The 16,159-nt window shown below is 47.8% G+C and overlaps 1 protein-coding gene across 3 annotated transcripts in view; it reads left to right on the top strand.

Annotated features, from left to right (window-relative positions):
• Positions 1–16,159, top strand: part of SSH2 (slingshot protein phosphatase 2) — a 95,211-nt gene that overhangs the window by 70,294 nt on the left and 8,758 nt on the right. For all 3 annotated transcript variants that reach the window (XM_032707669.1, XM_032707671.1, XM_032707670.1), the window contains 9 exons: positions 86–207; positions 2,861–2,929; positions 3,715–3,780; positions 4,835–5,029; positions 6,811–6,904; positions 7,032–7,160; positions 9,884–9,930; positions 11,331–11,477; positions 12,106–12,306. In XM_032707669.1, coding sequence (XP_032563560.1) covers positions 86–207; positions 2,861–2,929; positions 3,715–3,780; positions 4,835–5,029; positions 6,811–6,904; positions 7,032–7,160; positions 9,884–9,930; positions 11,331–11,477; positions 12,106–12,306 — 1,070 coding nt within the window. The remainder of the gene's footprint in view (positions 1–85; positions 208–2,860; positions 2,930–3,714; positions 3,781–4,834; positions 5,030–6,810; positions 6,905–7,031; positions 7,161–9,883; positions 9,931–11,330; positions 11,478–12,105; positions 12,307–16,159) is intronic.

Genomic DNA, 16,159 nt, shown 5'->3' with positions numbered 1-16,159 from the left:
CACTCAGCATGAAAAAGTGGCTTGTGAAGGTAATAATGTGTGTTTTGCTGAGTGCACTGCTGATCTCTCCCCTTCTTTTCTTCAGGCTGTAAGACTGGAAAGTACCTACCAGAACCGCACTAGATACATGGTGGTGGTGTCCACCAATGGCAGACAAGACACCGAAGAGAGCATTGTCCTAGGAATGGATTTCTCTTCCAATGACAGGTACTCAGAGGGTCCAGGTGGGGGAAGTCCTTGTGTTCACCCACACATCGTGTTAAGTGCAGAAATCACTGTCTGGTGTCTTTGTTTTCTGGGGATAGACTGCTTCAGATTTTCCAGTCTAAGACCTTTTTTGAGATCCAGAATTCCCTTTTTATTTTTTTAAAGGAGATGGCAAATGGAAAGGCAACAGTGCAGATCAGCATTTTGTTGATTCCTCTGAGCCTCAGGCTTGTGTGAGGGTGTTCAGTGCCCTTAAATGCCTCTTAGGTCCTTTAAGTCCTGCATCTGCACACCGGGGACAGGGACAATTTGCATGCAAAGAAAGAAAAAGCTGCAGTTAGAGAAGCTGTCAGGGTTCAGGAGAGCAGGTAATAAGACAGTGACTGTGAGGCAGCCCCTTGCCAAGGTCAGGGCAAAAAAGGCCTGATGGGAATGTCAGGGTTGGAGATGGCAGATCTTGCACAGTGTGTGCTCTCCCCAGACAGCAGTGTGTCACCAGGGTTTAGTGCTTCTGCTTCATTCATTTAAATTCCTGCTGACCTTTCCACAAGGCTGCAGAATGTGGCTGGGAAGCAGCTTTTGCTGCTGGAGGGCCTGTAAGCCGGGAGGCAGCACCCCTGCAGCTTCAGGGGCAGAAGCTTCACATTTAGAAGGGGACATTGGGCACTTTGAAGAGGGCTTGGAAGCACATGAGCTCTAAGTAAATTTTGGCCTATATGGGGAGAAAATCACCTGGATATTTAACCTATTTTGGAAGCTTTCGTACTCATGCTTACTTCTAGCGCAGCTGTTCCAGGAATGAGTCTTGACAGTAGTTGGAATAAATTACTTTAGGTAGTTAGCAGGGTCACTAGGAAACAATTTTGAACTGTTTCATGCTTAGTCTCAGGTGGCTTAGTTTGGATGCTTGGCTTGGGTGATTGCTGCTAAAACAGGGGACCAGCTTGATGCTGCCCCTGGCTCCTGTCTCCCTGCGCGGGTGTGCACAGCTGTGGCTCAGGGATGCTCTTGCTGTGGGGTAAGAATAACTTGTCCTTGCACAGGTTGCTGAGAGCTTGGAGCAGCTCACTGTTGGCTGTGAAGTAGCAGCACAACCACCTTTGATAACTGAGAGCTCACTGGTATTCAGTCTCTAATAACATACCGGGGTCGTTTCAGCTTTCTGCTGGAGTTACTGAGGTTCTGGATGGTCACTCTGATACGCCCTCCCCGAGCCCACTCGGTATTTATAACCCAGTGTAGACTTGTTGCTATGGTCTCTGATAAGCGCTCGCTGCACAGTATCACTAAAAATACCCCGGCCACCTTGGGAAGCCTTTTAAAAACACATCTTTCCATGAGCTCATCCCGTGTTGTCAACAGAAATAGCTGTGTGCTGCAGTGTTGTCTCCTTGTGCGGGGCACCAGGCGCTCCGAGGCGTGTGCACGGCCGGGGCTCCATGTCTGCTGACCCTCCAAAGCCTGGTCTCACCCTCTTCCCCCGCTTCTCATGAGCTGGAGACTGGCGGGGGCGTTGGAGCTGGTGGAAATTTGAGAGCACCCTGTGCAAAGCATAGGAGCAGGAGGCAGTTGAATTCAGTTCTTCTTCAAGATGCTGCTTTGATTATGGAGCGATTTTTGCAGCTTTATGAGATTCAGAGGAGCGGCAGGCACTGATCTCTTCTCTGTGGGGAACAGTGACAGGACCCAAGGGAATGATCTGAAGTTATGTCAGGGGAGGTTTAGGTTGGATATTAGTAAAAGTTTCTTCTCACAGAGGGTGGTTGGGTGCTGAACAAGCTCCCCAGGGCAGTGGTCACAGCACCAAGGCTGACAGAGCTCAAGAAGTGTTTGGATGATACTCTCAGGCCCATGGTGTGACTCTTAGGGATAGTCTTGTGCAGGGTTAAGAGTTGGACTCGATCATCCTTCTGGGTCCCTTCCAACTTGGCGTATTCTGTGATTCTATAACCTGGTGCAGGTTGTGTTGGGTTCCCCTGCCTTTTTTCCATTGCTTGATTTCTGCTTTTAACTTGGCTTTTTGCTCAGCCCTACAGAAAGCAGGTGACTGTGAGGGCAAAGAGGGCAAAGCAGCTGAGAGAGGAGTGGGATTGCCAAGAGGTGTCTGTCTGGGCTGGCTGTTGGACTCATTCTCAAGGTGTGGGAGGGTGAAGAAGGGTCAGGAGTCAACCACAGGTGATAGGCAGTGATTGCTAACCTGCCGTGCTGCCAGTCACCCTGTGATTGCACTGCACTGCTGTGGCTGGGGAACAAACAGGAAAGCAAAGCTGGGGATTGCAAAATCAGAGCTAGAACCAAACCACTTGAGCCTGAGAGGGACTAATCTGTAAAGAAAGCCTCAAGCTGACCAAAGGCTGAAAGCCCCCTCTGACCTTCTGCACAGAGCTCAATGCTCCTGGATCCTGTTTGCTCTTCCTCTTGGTGTGTGTTAACCCTTTAAGCTTGTTTAAAGGATACTGCTGTACCCTGAATCTGATCAGTGATCCTTGTCAGACCCCTGTAGAACAACACTGGCATTGTTTTTCCCTGAAGCAACAGTGGGATTTTTCCTTTTCATTCCTGATGAGTACAAAAATACACAACTATTGCCATGAAATTAGAATAACAGCATGGTGCCATAGTAAACAGACTGACCTGCTCTTTCTTACTGCAGTAGCACTTGTACGATGGGCTTGGTGCTGCCACTGTGGAGTGACACCTTGATCCACCTGGACGGGGACGGGTGAGTGTCTTTTGTATGTTGTAGGTCGATAGCAGAGGGTCAGTCTCTGTGTGTGAGCTTGCAGCATGATGTGTGGGGAAGGATTCCAGTGATTGCAGAGCCCTTACAGGTCCAGCAGACCTCTTCTGTTGACCTGTATAGGGTGAGTAGGCTCAAAAGCCCTAAATCATGGTGGTTGTGGCAGGGAACACCAATAATTGACTTATCTGTGAATAAACATGCACTGAGACCGTGGCTTATGTGTGTGTTTAAGCTGGAGTAAAGGAGCTTTTACTGGCGAGTGGGTGTGTAGTGAAAGCTCCTTAAAGGGATCCTATTATGTGTTCCTCCATCACACTTGCAGCAGGCAGCACTCAGCAGAACATAAAACAAGAATGATGTTTCTCTGCCAAATAGACACCTGACTTGCAGACTCCTGTTTGTGCCAGTTACACAGGCTGTCCAGTGCAGTGCGTGGAATGACTTTTCTTTCCTTGGTAGCTGCCCCAGGATCACTTTAGCTGGACTCTGTTGCTCCCAGCTGTGGCACTGAATTTGTGTTGCCAAGGTAAACAGCACAGCCCAGCACTGTCCCACTGTCTTAGTTTCGTTCCCAAACAGCAGCTGCTTTAAAAAGTTATCTTAGAGCTTTTAGTGTGCTATTTTGATCTGTTTGCTAGCTGAACTCAGCAGTGTATGCATAGGGCTAGACCTTTGCTGTTCTAATGTGCTGCAGACTATAAGTTATTAACTAAAAAGTGACTTTTGGGATGCATTTTTACTGTGCCTTTTTTTCTTCTCACCAGAGGGTTCAGCGTATCAACAGATAACAGGGTGCACATATTCAAGCCCGTGTCTGTACAAGCAATGTGGTAAGTACTTACTATCAGCTGGCCCAGTGATCCTTTTTCCAGGTGTTTTGGCTGCTTGAGCTTTTAAAAAGCAGGTGCTACTTTAGGGTACTGGTGTCTTGAAACCTACTCCAGCAGCCAGAAGTTTCCTTCAGGGACAAGGAAGGAAGTTTGATACCAAAAGAAAAAAACCCTGCGTGAGTGCTGCTCTACAGCAGCTTTGTCTCAGCTGGGGGCAGGAAGGAATAGGGCAATTTTCCTTGCAAAGGGCTGCTGCTTTGAGTCTCCCCAAAGTAAAATTGCTTTGAGTATATGTTTTGAAATATTCTGAGACATGTTCATTGTGATAGCAAGAAGGACAGAGAAGCTGCCTGCGTTTCTCTTCCCTTTTAGGGTGGTTCATGTAGTGGTCATGTAAGTATTTCTGGCTTGAGCTTCTTTGCATTGCAGAAATACATTGCCTGTCAGGGTGTCATGCTACTGTCACCCCAGTGATTTTGACCTGGATCCTTCTGATCACAGTCAAAGATTTAAAATAAGCTAAAAATAGGAGAAGGGGATTTGTTTCCCAGCAGCAGCTGAAGAAACTTCTGACATCCCTCATGCAGTGAGAGAGAGCAGACACTTAAACACCTCGGTACAGTCCTAAGCCCTTGGTTGCCCAGCTCTGAGTCCTGGGTGTCCCTGCCCTGCACCAGGGGAGTTGGTGGCACAGCAGGAGCTGTCAGCACCCTGTCTTGGACACAAACTCTGTGTGTCTTATTTAGGGCTTGGGTATACATTGCAGCACATTTTGGAGCCAGAGACACGGGTGCCTCTGCCCTCTGAATTGTGGGCACCTTCACCACTATCCAGGCTTGCCTTGGCATACTCCAGTTAAGACATGCAAGCTCTGGCAGCTTGTAGCTATCCACACTCCTGCAGAACAGCCTCCTGCTCGGTGCCGGGGCTCTTGCGCTGGGGTTTGTACCAACTGATGGAACACGAGCAGCATCGTGGATTTGGCGGCTGCTTTGTGCTTCAATACCAGCCTGAGGAAGAAATTACAAACCTGCAGGTATTGTTCCCTCCCCAGGTCTGCCCTGCAGAGTTTACATAAGGCTTGTGAAGTGGCACGGAGCAACAATTACTATCCAGGGAGCCTCTTCCTCACGTGGGTCAGTTACTATGAGAGCCATATCAACTCGGACCAGTCGTCGGTCAACGAGTGGAATGCCATGCAAGATGTCCAGTCCCACCGGCCCGACTCGCCTGCCCTCTTCACAGACGTGTGAGTTGGTTTGGCTCTGCTGAGACAAAGTGTTTGACTGTCAAGCACTTCGCTCTCCAAATGAGGACACAGTTTCCACAAGAGATTGCTCTTAATTAGGTGTTAATAAGGAGAGGTTTCCTGTTCCAGAGGTAATAAGCACACTCATGGTTAGGTAAACCCCAGCACTGAAAGTTTAGCCCTCCTGGGGCTCCCTTGCTTCTTCTCCAGCCTCTGTTTTCAGTTTAGTTGTTTACTTTGGGCTTTAGGCTTCCAGACCTTTGTTTCTACAGCTTAAATCCTGTGTTCCAAGTGAGAGAGGTGTGTGTACCTAGGCCTTCCTCTCTGCTGGATTTGTCTTCTGATATCCAGGCCTGGAAGGAACCGGTTTCTCTTGACTTTGCTCATGTTTAGACTAACATGGTCTTTTTATCTTTACTCAGGTAATTTTGCTGTAAAGTGAAGTGTTTGTGTATTAACTTCTGAGCCTGTGAGCTCAAAAACATCCTCGTGGCATCCATCTGGTACACCTAAGAATGGGGATAAAGAGCAATGCAGTTTTTTGTGATTCTGAGGAGCTCAGCAAGTGTGGAACAGGACAGCGTATAGGTCCCAAGATGCCTCCAGCTAAATGCTTGGATATCTGCTGATAGATGGTCCAAACAGTGGCTGAGGTAGATGGGTAGGCAATTTGGAAAGGCAAAATTTGTAGACATTCAAGGTTTACCACCCGTGTCATTAGTCATTCCTGATGGTACTGATACCATATAACCTCAAAAGTAGTCGGTGTCCAGATGTTATGCCAGGTTTAGGGCTTAAGTTGCCCAGTTTGTAGAAGAAATGACTTTGCTGGCCCCAGCTGCTTTCCCAGCATAATTGTGCCTTTGGTTGATTTATGCTCACAGATATTTCCTGTTGCTGGAGTTCAGTGAGTGAATAATGATGCTAAGCAGTTGTTCAGCTGTGAACGAGTCTTCACACTTGATTGTTTTTTAATGTGCAAGGAGGGTGGCTGAAAAGCTTTGGCAGGCTGTCAGATTAATATTTTCTTGTAGCTTTTCATATATAAATTTTATCTAACCCACCCTTTCCCTGGTGGCAGCAGTTGAATGATTTCCTGGGGACACTTAAACAGCATTCTGTTAATTGAGTCCTGAAATAGTGAGTGAGGTTAAAAGGACCAGGAACTTTGGTTTTTATTTGTGAACCACCAGTTGAACACTTCTGTAGTGCCTGTGCCATCTCCAGCCTGGCAGCCTTCCAGAGAAAGGGAAAGGTGGTGCAAGATGTCACTGCTGGGTCTCTTCTAGAGATGCTGGGTGAGCCAGCCCTGTGCTGCTGCTCTGCTGCAGCTTCCCCTGGTGTTAGTCAGGCTATTTTTGCAGCTGGTGATAAGGCCCTGGCAGCAGGGGCGGGAGGAATGCAGAGGCTTAGCTGCCCTCATCTCTCCATGTAAGGAGTTTTGGAGCTGTTACCTTTCCAAGAAAGGTAGGGAGAGGCTTAGATATTGCTCCAGAGGGTATAATGCAGCCTTCCCAATTTAAATTTTACCAAATACCAGAGGTTCTCTGGATGACTACAATGGATTAGGGGCATTCAGTTGGTGTCTTTCATACACAACTGGGAATCTAAACCGGGCTTTACAGTCACCTGAATTCCCTGCAGCTGAGAACATGGTGGGGGGAAGTAGAGTGGGAATCTGAGACTCCACAGAGCATCCAGCCTGTACATACCTATTTTATAAGTTCCATGAGTCCAGTTTGTTTCCCCTCGCACTGACTCTGTTGCTTTCTTCTGATTAGCCCAACTGAGCGGGAACGCACGGAACGGCTAATTAAGACCAAGTTAAGGGAAATCATGATGCAGAAGGATTTGGAGAACATCACATCAAAAGAGGTGAGTGGTGAGAGAGCAGCACTGGAAGTGCTGTTGTGCAAACTAGAGAGCTCTGTGCTTCATGCCACGGGGAAAGGTCAGAACAAAAGCTTCACGTGGCTTCCTTGTGTCCCTCCTCCCCATCCAGATACGCACCGAGCTGGAGATGCAGATGGTGTGTAACCTGCGGGAGTTCAAAGAGTTCATTGACAATGAAATGATAGTGATCCTCGGGCAGATGGACAGCCCCACACAGATATTTGATCATGTCTTTTTGGTAAGTCTAACAGTGAATTCAACACTCCTGACACTTCTCTCTGTGTCTTGGTTGGCACAGGGGCCTCTGGAGGAAGTTAAAGGACTCTTGAAGGAGAGATGGTAGATCCTGGGGTCACATTGTCTTAAACAAGACACTAGTGCTGCTGAACAAGAGCAGCCTGGCTTTTTGGCTGTACTAAACTTTGCCAAGCTGTAGACCCTGTCACTAGAGGATGGAAGGGAAAAAATCTTAAATCTAACTATTTTTCAGAGCTGTTTCCATTGATCTAAGACCAGTTGTGTGGCTTTAACTCTCCAGGGTACCCACACCCCTGGTTCTTGCATTATATGTGTGTGACATTCAGGTGGAATGATGACATTCAGGTGGAATGATGCTCTTGTAACATGGAAAACTCTTGAGTTCGTGTGATCCAGGAAGAACAGAGGAGCCTAACAAAGAATCCTGGAGATAAGTCACTTAAGGAAACATAAACATTTTGCTGTTTAATGTTTTGCTTGCCTAGTTGCCTTTCATTGCTGCTGGGGCCTGTCTAATTGCTGCAGCTCCTTCTGGTGAGTCAGCGCTCCACTGGATTTCCCAGCCCCGGAGCGACGGACGCGGGTTTGGTTGGGCTGTCTAGCCTATGAGGTTGGCTCAGCTTTACACAAAGCCATTCCTCTTGGACCAGCTGGTCTTTCCAAGTGGAGAGGGCCTCTCCCAGTCTCCAGCTCAGAAGGGATGGTGTGTGTTAACGTGAGCACTCCCAGGATATCACGCTGGGGTAGAGCCAGGAAACTTTAAGTACCTGCGATGTAATGGATTTTTATTTTTTGCAGACTATGTGTTATAAGGAGAGAGAGACTTGTTACAGGCTTATGGTGCTGTTCAAAAGCTGTACAGGCAGTTTGGTCCCCTGCAGGGCTTGGAGTCTTGGCTCTGAGTGCATTTAATGGGAAGAAGACCTTAAAACAAGGCTTGGAGGCAGCACCAAGGAGAAGAGCTGTGGCTAATGTGTGGAGCAGAAGTATTTGCAAAGCAGCTGCTGCAGTGAGGAGCAGTGCTGCTGGGGCTGGGCACCACCTTCACTCAGGAGCGTGTCTGCTGCCTGTGAGGGCTCTGGAAGGCAAGGAGCTGTTCCTTTCCAAGTGGAGGCAAGAGCCCTGTGGGATCCCGCTTTGGGAGTGCTGAAATAACTAAGCAGGAAATAAGAGACCTGATGATGTTGGTAATTGTGGATCAAAGGACGGGAGAAAAGGCTTTCACCCCTAAAGCACTATTCTCCTTACCTGTGGGAACTGGTGGTTCCCAGGCCTGAATTAAAGTATTCTTGCTAGTCTAGAAAGAGATAACATGAAGTCTGGGGGGCTTGGGTAAATGTGATCAAAATATGTTGGCAGATAGCAAGAACCCATATAGTCCTTCTTCAGATCAAGCACAGCTCTGGACTGTGCTGGGATTGACCTGATCTGTGGCTGAAGGCAATGGATTCTGTTGAAATCTGGGCTACCATGGCATGTAATATTTGCCCCTTTGTTCTGCTCAAATCTGTGCTGAACCCTTGAATGGTGTCTTCATTACGATGATTTCTCTTAGGAAGTAGTTCAGTTTTGGAAGAACCAGTTGCTTTTTGTTTGCTGTATTCCTTAAATGCCAAGAAAAAGCCATAGACTTGTCCCCCGTAGCTACCAGAACAGTACCATGGCCCTTTCCTGTGTGTGTTCTCCTGAACAGACTGTGAGTGCTTGGAATTGCCTGCAAGGGCTGCCCGGGGTGTGAGTGTGTGTCTGTGACTCAGAGCTCTTGGAGCTCCCCCATCTCAGACTTGGGGTGCCTGTGCAGACTTTCTGGGCAAGCAGCAACTCATCCTTTGGGTGGACACTGCTGCTGCTGCAAGCCTGGGACGTTCTCGCTCTCAGGCTGATGGTGGGTGTGCTCCAAGGGCCTGGCCGTGCCTCTCCTGGCCCTGGGGCAATGTGGAAGCCTGTGCCGTGGGAGCAGCCATGAGCAGGGCTGTTCTGCACTGATGGTATTGTTGCCTGGATCCCTGTTGCTTGCTCTATCTGAACCGTTTTTCCATTTGGGAGCCATTTTAAAGCTGGGAAAGCAGATGCTTGTGCACCTTAAATTTTGAAGGAAGAGTGGTTTTGTCCTCAGTCAGGTTTGTGTTTGAGCGGGAAGCAAGCAGCTTGGAGGCCCTGTGTGTGCTGCAGAGAAGAGGGGTTAGCTAGCCAGGGTTAAATGTGTTCATCTCTCTGCTCACACAGCCTTTGAAACGTGGAGAGGTGTAACCCAAGTGAGCTTATGGTGTTGCTGCCTTTGATGTGCAAGATGGGTGTTTCATCTATAAAGAGCACCTGGATGGCTTTTAAATGCAGGCAGTTTCTCTTCTGTGGGGCAGAGCTGGCAGCAGCCTCCAGGGAAAGGGTGGAGTGTGTCTTGTCTTGCCGAGGTTGATTAGTCAGCAGTTTGCAGGAAGTGCCAGCAAATGGTGCTGGGCTCCTGCTTTGCAGAGCTGCTTCTTGTTTCAGAAGAGGTCTGGTTAATGGGGCGAGGGAAGGTGCTGAACATCAGCCCTGTTACCACTCTTCTGTGTACCCCTGTACTCAAAACACGCCCAGTTATCCAACACTTGGCTGGCCAGCTTCCTCCTCCAATTCAGTGGTGGCAATCTCTCCCTCCACCAGTTGCCTGGCCATGCCTTCTTGCTGCCTGATGTATCCCTTTGCATCTTTTCCCTGCAGGGCTCAGAATGGAACGCCTCCAATTTGGAAGACTTGCAGAACAGAGGGTAAGTAGCTTCAAGCCATCAGCTTAAAAGCAAGAGCCTGGCCTTAACACTTGTCTAAGCAACAAGCTCTGTTCCATACCTGCTGTGTGTAACCTCAGTCTTACTGAGGGGTTTACAGATCCAAACAGGCTCTTGCTTCCTGCAATCTCCATGTCCCACAAACAGGCACCCTTAAAGTACAAAAACCTTCCTCCCTGACCTTGACTAATGTCCCCAAGGAGAACAAAGGAAGGCAGCAATCTCACAGCTATAAGTAGTAAAAAGCTACAATTACTGAACATAGTTGGCTCCATGCCCTCGGCCCCAGCCCGTTGTTCTGGACTGATTATGGAGGCGCTTCGGAGTCTGGACCTCCGGACTGTGGCAGGAAGGAAAATATGGAAAAGAGCATTCCTTGCTTTGAGTGGGGCCCAGTGGGAAGTAAAGTCCTGTAACTCTCAAGCTGAGCACTGATGGGTTCCTCTGGCCCCTACCCATTCTACCTTTCAAGCTTAAGCTTAGAGTGTGCTTCTCTAGGGCCAGGTGGAATAAGCACCAAGATTTTGCAATTAAACTGTTATTTATGGGTTTGGCTTATTTGTGCCAATCCAGTGGAAAAAAGTAATCGTGCTGCTGAGTTGATAACATACTTCTGTACCTCAGAAATTCAGCCTGGCAAAAGTGACTCCTCTTGTTGAGCTCAGGGTCTGCTGCTGTTTCTTTGAGTCCAGCTGGTCCTACTTGGCTGCCAGCAATCTCATACCTGCTTGGGAAAAAGGGATGTCACTCCCTTGCAGTGCCCTTGTTCTGTCTGATATCCCAGCATGAGTGCATTTCATAAGCATCTTACGAGTAACCCTCAGGGCTCAAAATACTGAGTGTAGTGTACGTAAATACCATGTGCTTTCTCAAGCAGTTTCCTTTCCAGAAAATTTAGGGATAAGAAATAAATCCTCCCCAGGGGCTTATTGTCTGTTACATCTCTCTGTAGTTATTTTATGCATTTGTTTAGCTGTGGTGTTACTTAAGAGTTTATGTCTTCCATCTTCCTGTGTTTTTGATGGAGCAGAAGGAGAGATTCACAAAGGGGCTTTAAGAAAATGTGATTGAAGAGTCTGTGCAGGGGCTCCTGTGACACAAGTGTTGCTGACATGGAGAATAGAGGTGGTGGGCAGTGTTACCTGACATAGTGCAGAGGAAGTTTCTGCCATCCAGCATGGATGGCAGCCCTGTTATCAGGCTCTAAACTGCTCAGCAAAACCTTTTGTCTGTGTTAGTTGCTGCTTCTTTACAGTAATTCCTGGTTTCCCAGGAAGTTGGTTCAAGACTGCTTTCAAATGTGCCTTGCAAAGCCAGGCAGGGCAGTGGAGCAGTGTGACATCTCTCTGAACTTGCTGTGTTTCTCTCTCTCTTCCATGCAGGGTGAGGTATATTTTGAATGTGACTCGAGAGATAGACAACTTCTTCCCTGGGCTCTTCGAATACCACAATATTCGGGTTTATGATGAAGAAGCAACAGATCTTCTGGCTTATTGGAATGACACCTACAAGTTCATCTCCAAGGCAAAGTAAGTCTTTTCAGGACAGAACCCACACATTTAGGAGATGTACACTAAGCATTTTGTATTTTCCTGCCAGTTTTCATAACTACTTTTCCTTCTTGCCTACCTAGAATCAAAACATTTTCATTTTGTAGTTTTCTGTCTGCTAGCTAGGTGAGGGTTAAGGCAATGTTGGTCTCATTCAGCCACTTGACAAACCTAATAATATGCTGTCAGAAGTTTGCAGTAGAAGAACATGTCTGTGCTAGAGGCTGCCTTGAACTGCTCAGTAGCTTCCAGGGATGTGTTTCTAAACTGTGACACCATGTTTGTGGTATAGGTGCTCTTTTTATTTGGAATAATTAGAGGTCTTCATAAATCTATGATTGTCCACTTGGCAATAACAGCTTCAGAAGAGCTGTTGTAAAAAAAAACCTGTTAAGAATATTAATAAGACCTTGTTCTTCACTGTCTCTGTGGGTCTTGCTCTAGTTTGTAAACTGGATTATCAGATCACATCCCAGACTTCATCTGTGGCCAGAGAGTTAAAAATGCATTTGATAATGCTCTGACAAAGAAGCTTCTGTTTTTTTAAGCTTCTCAGAAGCCACGTTTTCTGTTTAATGATCCTCTTTTTGTCCTTCTTCTGCTTCAGGAAAAATGGTTCTAAGTGCCTGGTGCACTGCAAGATGGGCGTGAGCCGCTCAGCATCCACGGTGATCGCCTATGCCATGAAGGAATACGGCTGGAACCTGGACAGGGCCTACGACTACGTGAAGGAACGACGCACCGTCACCAAGCCCAACCCCAGCTTCATGCGGCAGCTGGAGGAATACCAAGGGATCCTGCTGGCCAGGTGAGTGGAAGGAGTGATCCTGATTATCCACGTTAAGGCATAACGCTTAAATGGCCGACTCCGTTATTTTAATTAGAGATTCCATCGCGGTGTTACGTAAGCTCGGGATCGCCTTGGGAATTACAGTGTTCTGTTTTCATGGGTTGTCTCAGCTGAGCCTGGGAAAACAGGTGTAATAAAGAGCCTTTAGGAGGCTCTCTGGCTTCTGGGATGTCGGTTTTTTGGAGAGTAGCATCCTATGAAGTGCCATTCGAGTGCAGCATTCAGAGCTGTGCAGACTCCAGCAGAGATAAATGATGTCCCTATTGCTTGTAACATCACTTGGCAGGGAACTCGCTTTGTCTCCATCGCAGCCTCGCAGTTCCCTGTTGAACATGGCCCTCCTCAGCAGCTGGTCTGGTTTTATTTAGATCCCTTTGGTAAGTGTTGGTGTGAGGGGAGGGGACAGGATGTTCTGTGCATTGCAACAGTGGTGTTTATTCCTGCCTAGAGTCCTGAGGCTGGTCTGGAGTTGGGCCTGGGTATGGGCAAGTGTGTTGTAATCCCAAGCCTATCACCTGACTAGCAAAAAGACATAAATACAGCATGTTTCTAAGCTGTGTTAAGCAATGTCTTCACGTGATCAGCTGGAAGGAGGTAGTGATACTCTGTTCTGCCAGATTACGGTATTTTGTTTGGGATCCTGGTGTGCTTTTCCAGGGAGCAGATCTGCAGCAAGCAGAATTACCCAAGCTGAGCCTCTTGCCACGGTGGGTGGCTCTTGTCAGGTTTGGACCAAAGTAAATAGTAAATTTTGAAGCTTCATGGTGCTGTTGGAAGGTGCCTGCTTGTTGTAGAATCATTTAGATTGGAAAAGAGCTTTAAGATCATGAAGTCCAACCAATCCCCTACCACTGCCAAGCCCACCACTAAACCCTGTCATCAAGTGCCACATCTACACATCTTATATGCTGTTCTTTGCAGCAGCTCGGGCACTCAGGTGCTCCCTTTAGGGCATGCTTCTCACCTCTGTCCCCTGCTTGGTTTTGTCCCTTCATGTCTGTACACCCACTTACAAATACCTCTTTTCACTTCCATTCTAATGACATATCCTTCCTTCTTTGCTCTCCACCTGCTCCCAGCAATCCAACTGTCTTTTTCTGCTGAGGCAGGTTTGGATTCCAAATTTTTACACCAAACCTTTGGTGTAATCTCCCCCATCACTGAAGTGTGCTTCCTCTTTCCCCCTCTGCACAGACTAGCCACCTGAGAGCTCCTCCCAGCTTATTCCCTGACCAGGTGCATCCACAGGATCTTCATTCCCCACCTCTTCCTGTGCCCGTCTTCTTCTCTCCCTGCTCCTCAAACACTGACTGCAATAATGACCCTCTTTCTCTCTAAAAGCAGCCAAGTATTATCAAGTCTCAGGATAGATGACAGTGGAATAGATATTTTTAAAAATCATGCTCTTCTGTACTGAAACCCTTTGAGACAGACACTACACCTGCCTTTGGTGCCTTGTGACACCAGACATGCTGCTGGCACCAGTCACTAAAGGTCAGTGCTAACTCTGAGCTAGGGATGACCTGACCAGCACTGAGCAGACTTGGAAATTAGATCTCACTGGGATGGACTGGATGGAGAAAAAGAACCTTTTTAGATGTGAAAAACACACCAATAACAGGTTGGTGAACACCTATGAGGAGCCCTGGGCTGGGAGCAGGTGGTGTCTCACATGCATGACCTGAGACTGGCTCAGTTGGTTAGAGCCTGGTGCTAATAGTGCCAGGGTTGTAGCTTCAATGCCTGGAGGGGCCATTCACTGAAGAGTTGGACTTGAAGATCCTTGTGGGCCCCTTCCAAGTCACAATGTTCTGTGATCTTTAAAGACCTCAGCCCTGCTAGGGTTGGTTTAGGTAATCTGCCAGTCTGGCATACCTGCAAAGCCACACTGTTACAAACATTTTGATTAAGGATTATTGTTTTTCCTGTTTTCTAGTATTTTTCAGAGGTAAATCTTTCTTGCTGCCATCATTTATATGGTGTGTGGCTCCCCTCCCACTGAAGCACACCACTGCTCCTGACCTACTCAGCAGGTCCCTGTACAATGGCACAAACAGGATTACTTGTGAGGCTTTAAAAAATGCAAGAGCAGTGCATTACATCTGTGTAGGACAAAAAAGCCTGCAGTAAATGAAGCTTCACTGAAGCAAGGAATGGCCCCTACGTGCTGCAGGAATGATCCCTCTTTATTTCCTCTCTCAGCTCCAAACTGCTTTTTTTTTCGTCTTTCTTCTCTGTGTTATTTATCTTTGGCCTCTGGCTGCCTTGTTTATTGCTGTGGTATTCCAGGACAGGTAAAGAAAAAAACAAAAACAAAAAAAACAACAGATTGACACTCATGTGACTGCTCCGATTTCAGGGGGAAGGTATGTGAGGGCAGCCATGTGCTCGCACTATCTAGTTACGGTTTTGTGTTGGGGTTACAGCAACTGGGATATGTTTTCCAGCTGTAAAATGAAAACCCCCTGCCTGCTTTTAGTCACAACAACAAGCATGTTTTGCTCTTTGAGACTGTCATACTTCCTGGGGTTAGTTAAACTGTCCCCTCCCTCTGTTGATAAACACAGCAAGGCTGAGCCAAGCCTGTTTCTGTTATTAGTTATGGATAAGTTACAGGAAAACAGTGTCTGTGATCTCCCGTGCCTTGTGCAGCTTGTGAATCAACAGCAGTTTTATATCTGAGCCTGGAGAGCTGGTGGGAGGTGGGGGGGGGGGCTCCTGGTCCAAAGCTGGTGTGGGCACAAGCACCAGGAATGTTGCCCAGGAAAGTCAAGAGGTGGCTGTGGCCTCTAGGAAGGGATGTGGGCTCCTGGTCTCTGACCCTGCTTCAGGCACCTCCTGCACTGTGTAAGACTGGAGGAAGTGTGAGGTTGGAAGTTAACACAGCACACCTCTCCTAGTGGTGCTTGACATCTCTTTTGATTCTCAGATTAGTGCCAGGCAAGTTTGGTTTGCTCACACACAAGGGCACTTTTGACTTCTGAAATCAGATGTGCTGCAGGGAGCTGGGTTTGAGCACTGAAGGGCCCTGTAAAAACATCAGCAGCTCCTGGGGTTATATGAGCAGAAATCTTTGACACCCCATACAGAGCCCCAGCAAGAATCTGCCTCAGGGAGAAGCCTGTTCCTGCTGCCAGTGTCAAACTGTGCTCCAAAACCCAATAGAGAGCGAACTCGTGCACCCCAGAGCAGTGTATTTGGCCTCTGATCTTGACCCTCTTCTCCTCTGAAAGGACCTGTTTCTGCCCTGTGTCACACGTGAAGGTTGTCACTGATTATGGGGTTGGAAAGCTAAATCTGCAATGATTATTCTCCTTAGCTGTTGGGCACCCACAACTACACTGACACATTTTAATTAGCTCAATAGCATCTGTTAATTAACTTACTGCAGCCAGTGGATGTGTCTGGGAGCGCCTGCTCACACTAGTAAGGTACTGAGGGGTTTTGCAAGGTCTCCTGCAGATCCAAGGAGGTTTCTGTGGTTTCTGTGTTCCTCCTAGGGGCAGTGGGCGGAAGCACATCCCTGTGGCCGTGGCCACTCGGCAAACCCTGGCAGACTGGGGTAGCTCTGGGGTTTCAGGGCGAGAAGTTGCCTCTGGGGCTCTCTGAAAGCCTGGGTGCGTGGGCTGGGGTTTTTGGCAGGTGGAGATGAAGAGGGTGATGCAATGCCACTGGCAGTTGCTCAGGCCTTCCTAAAGGGGCTTTCCAAGAGCGGGAGAACTCTTGAGCTTCCTTCCTGTAGAAGGTGGGTGGTGGTTTGGGCTGTTTGTTTGCTGTTGAGGATATCTTGTGCGTTTTACACACACCCACA

This window comes from Chiroxiphia lanceolata, chromosome 20, assembly GCF_009829145.1.
Source record: "Chiroxiphia lanceolata isolate bChiLan1 chromosome 20, bChiLan1.pri, whole genome shotgun sequence".
Taxonomy (NCBI): Eukaryota; Metazoa; Chordata; class Aves; order Passeriformes; family Pipridae; genus Chiroxiphia; species Chiroxiphia lanceolata.
The sequence above is the reverse complement of the archived record's forward strand: the minus strand, read 5'-3'. Positions and strand labels throughout refer to the sequence as shown.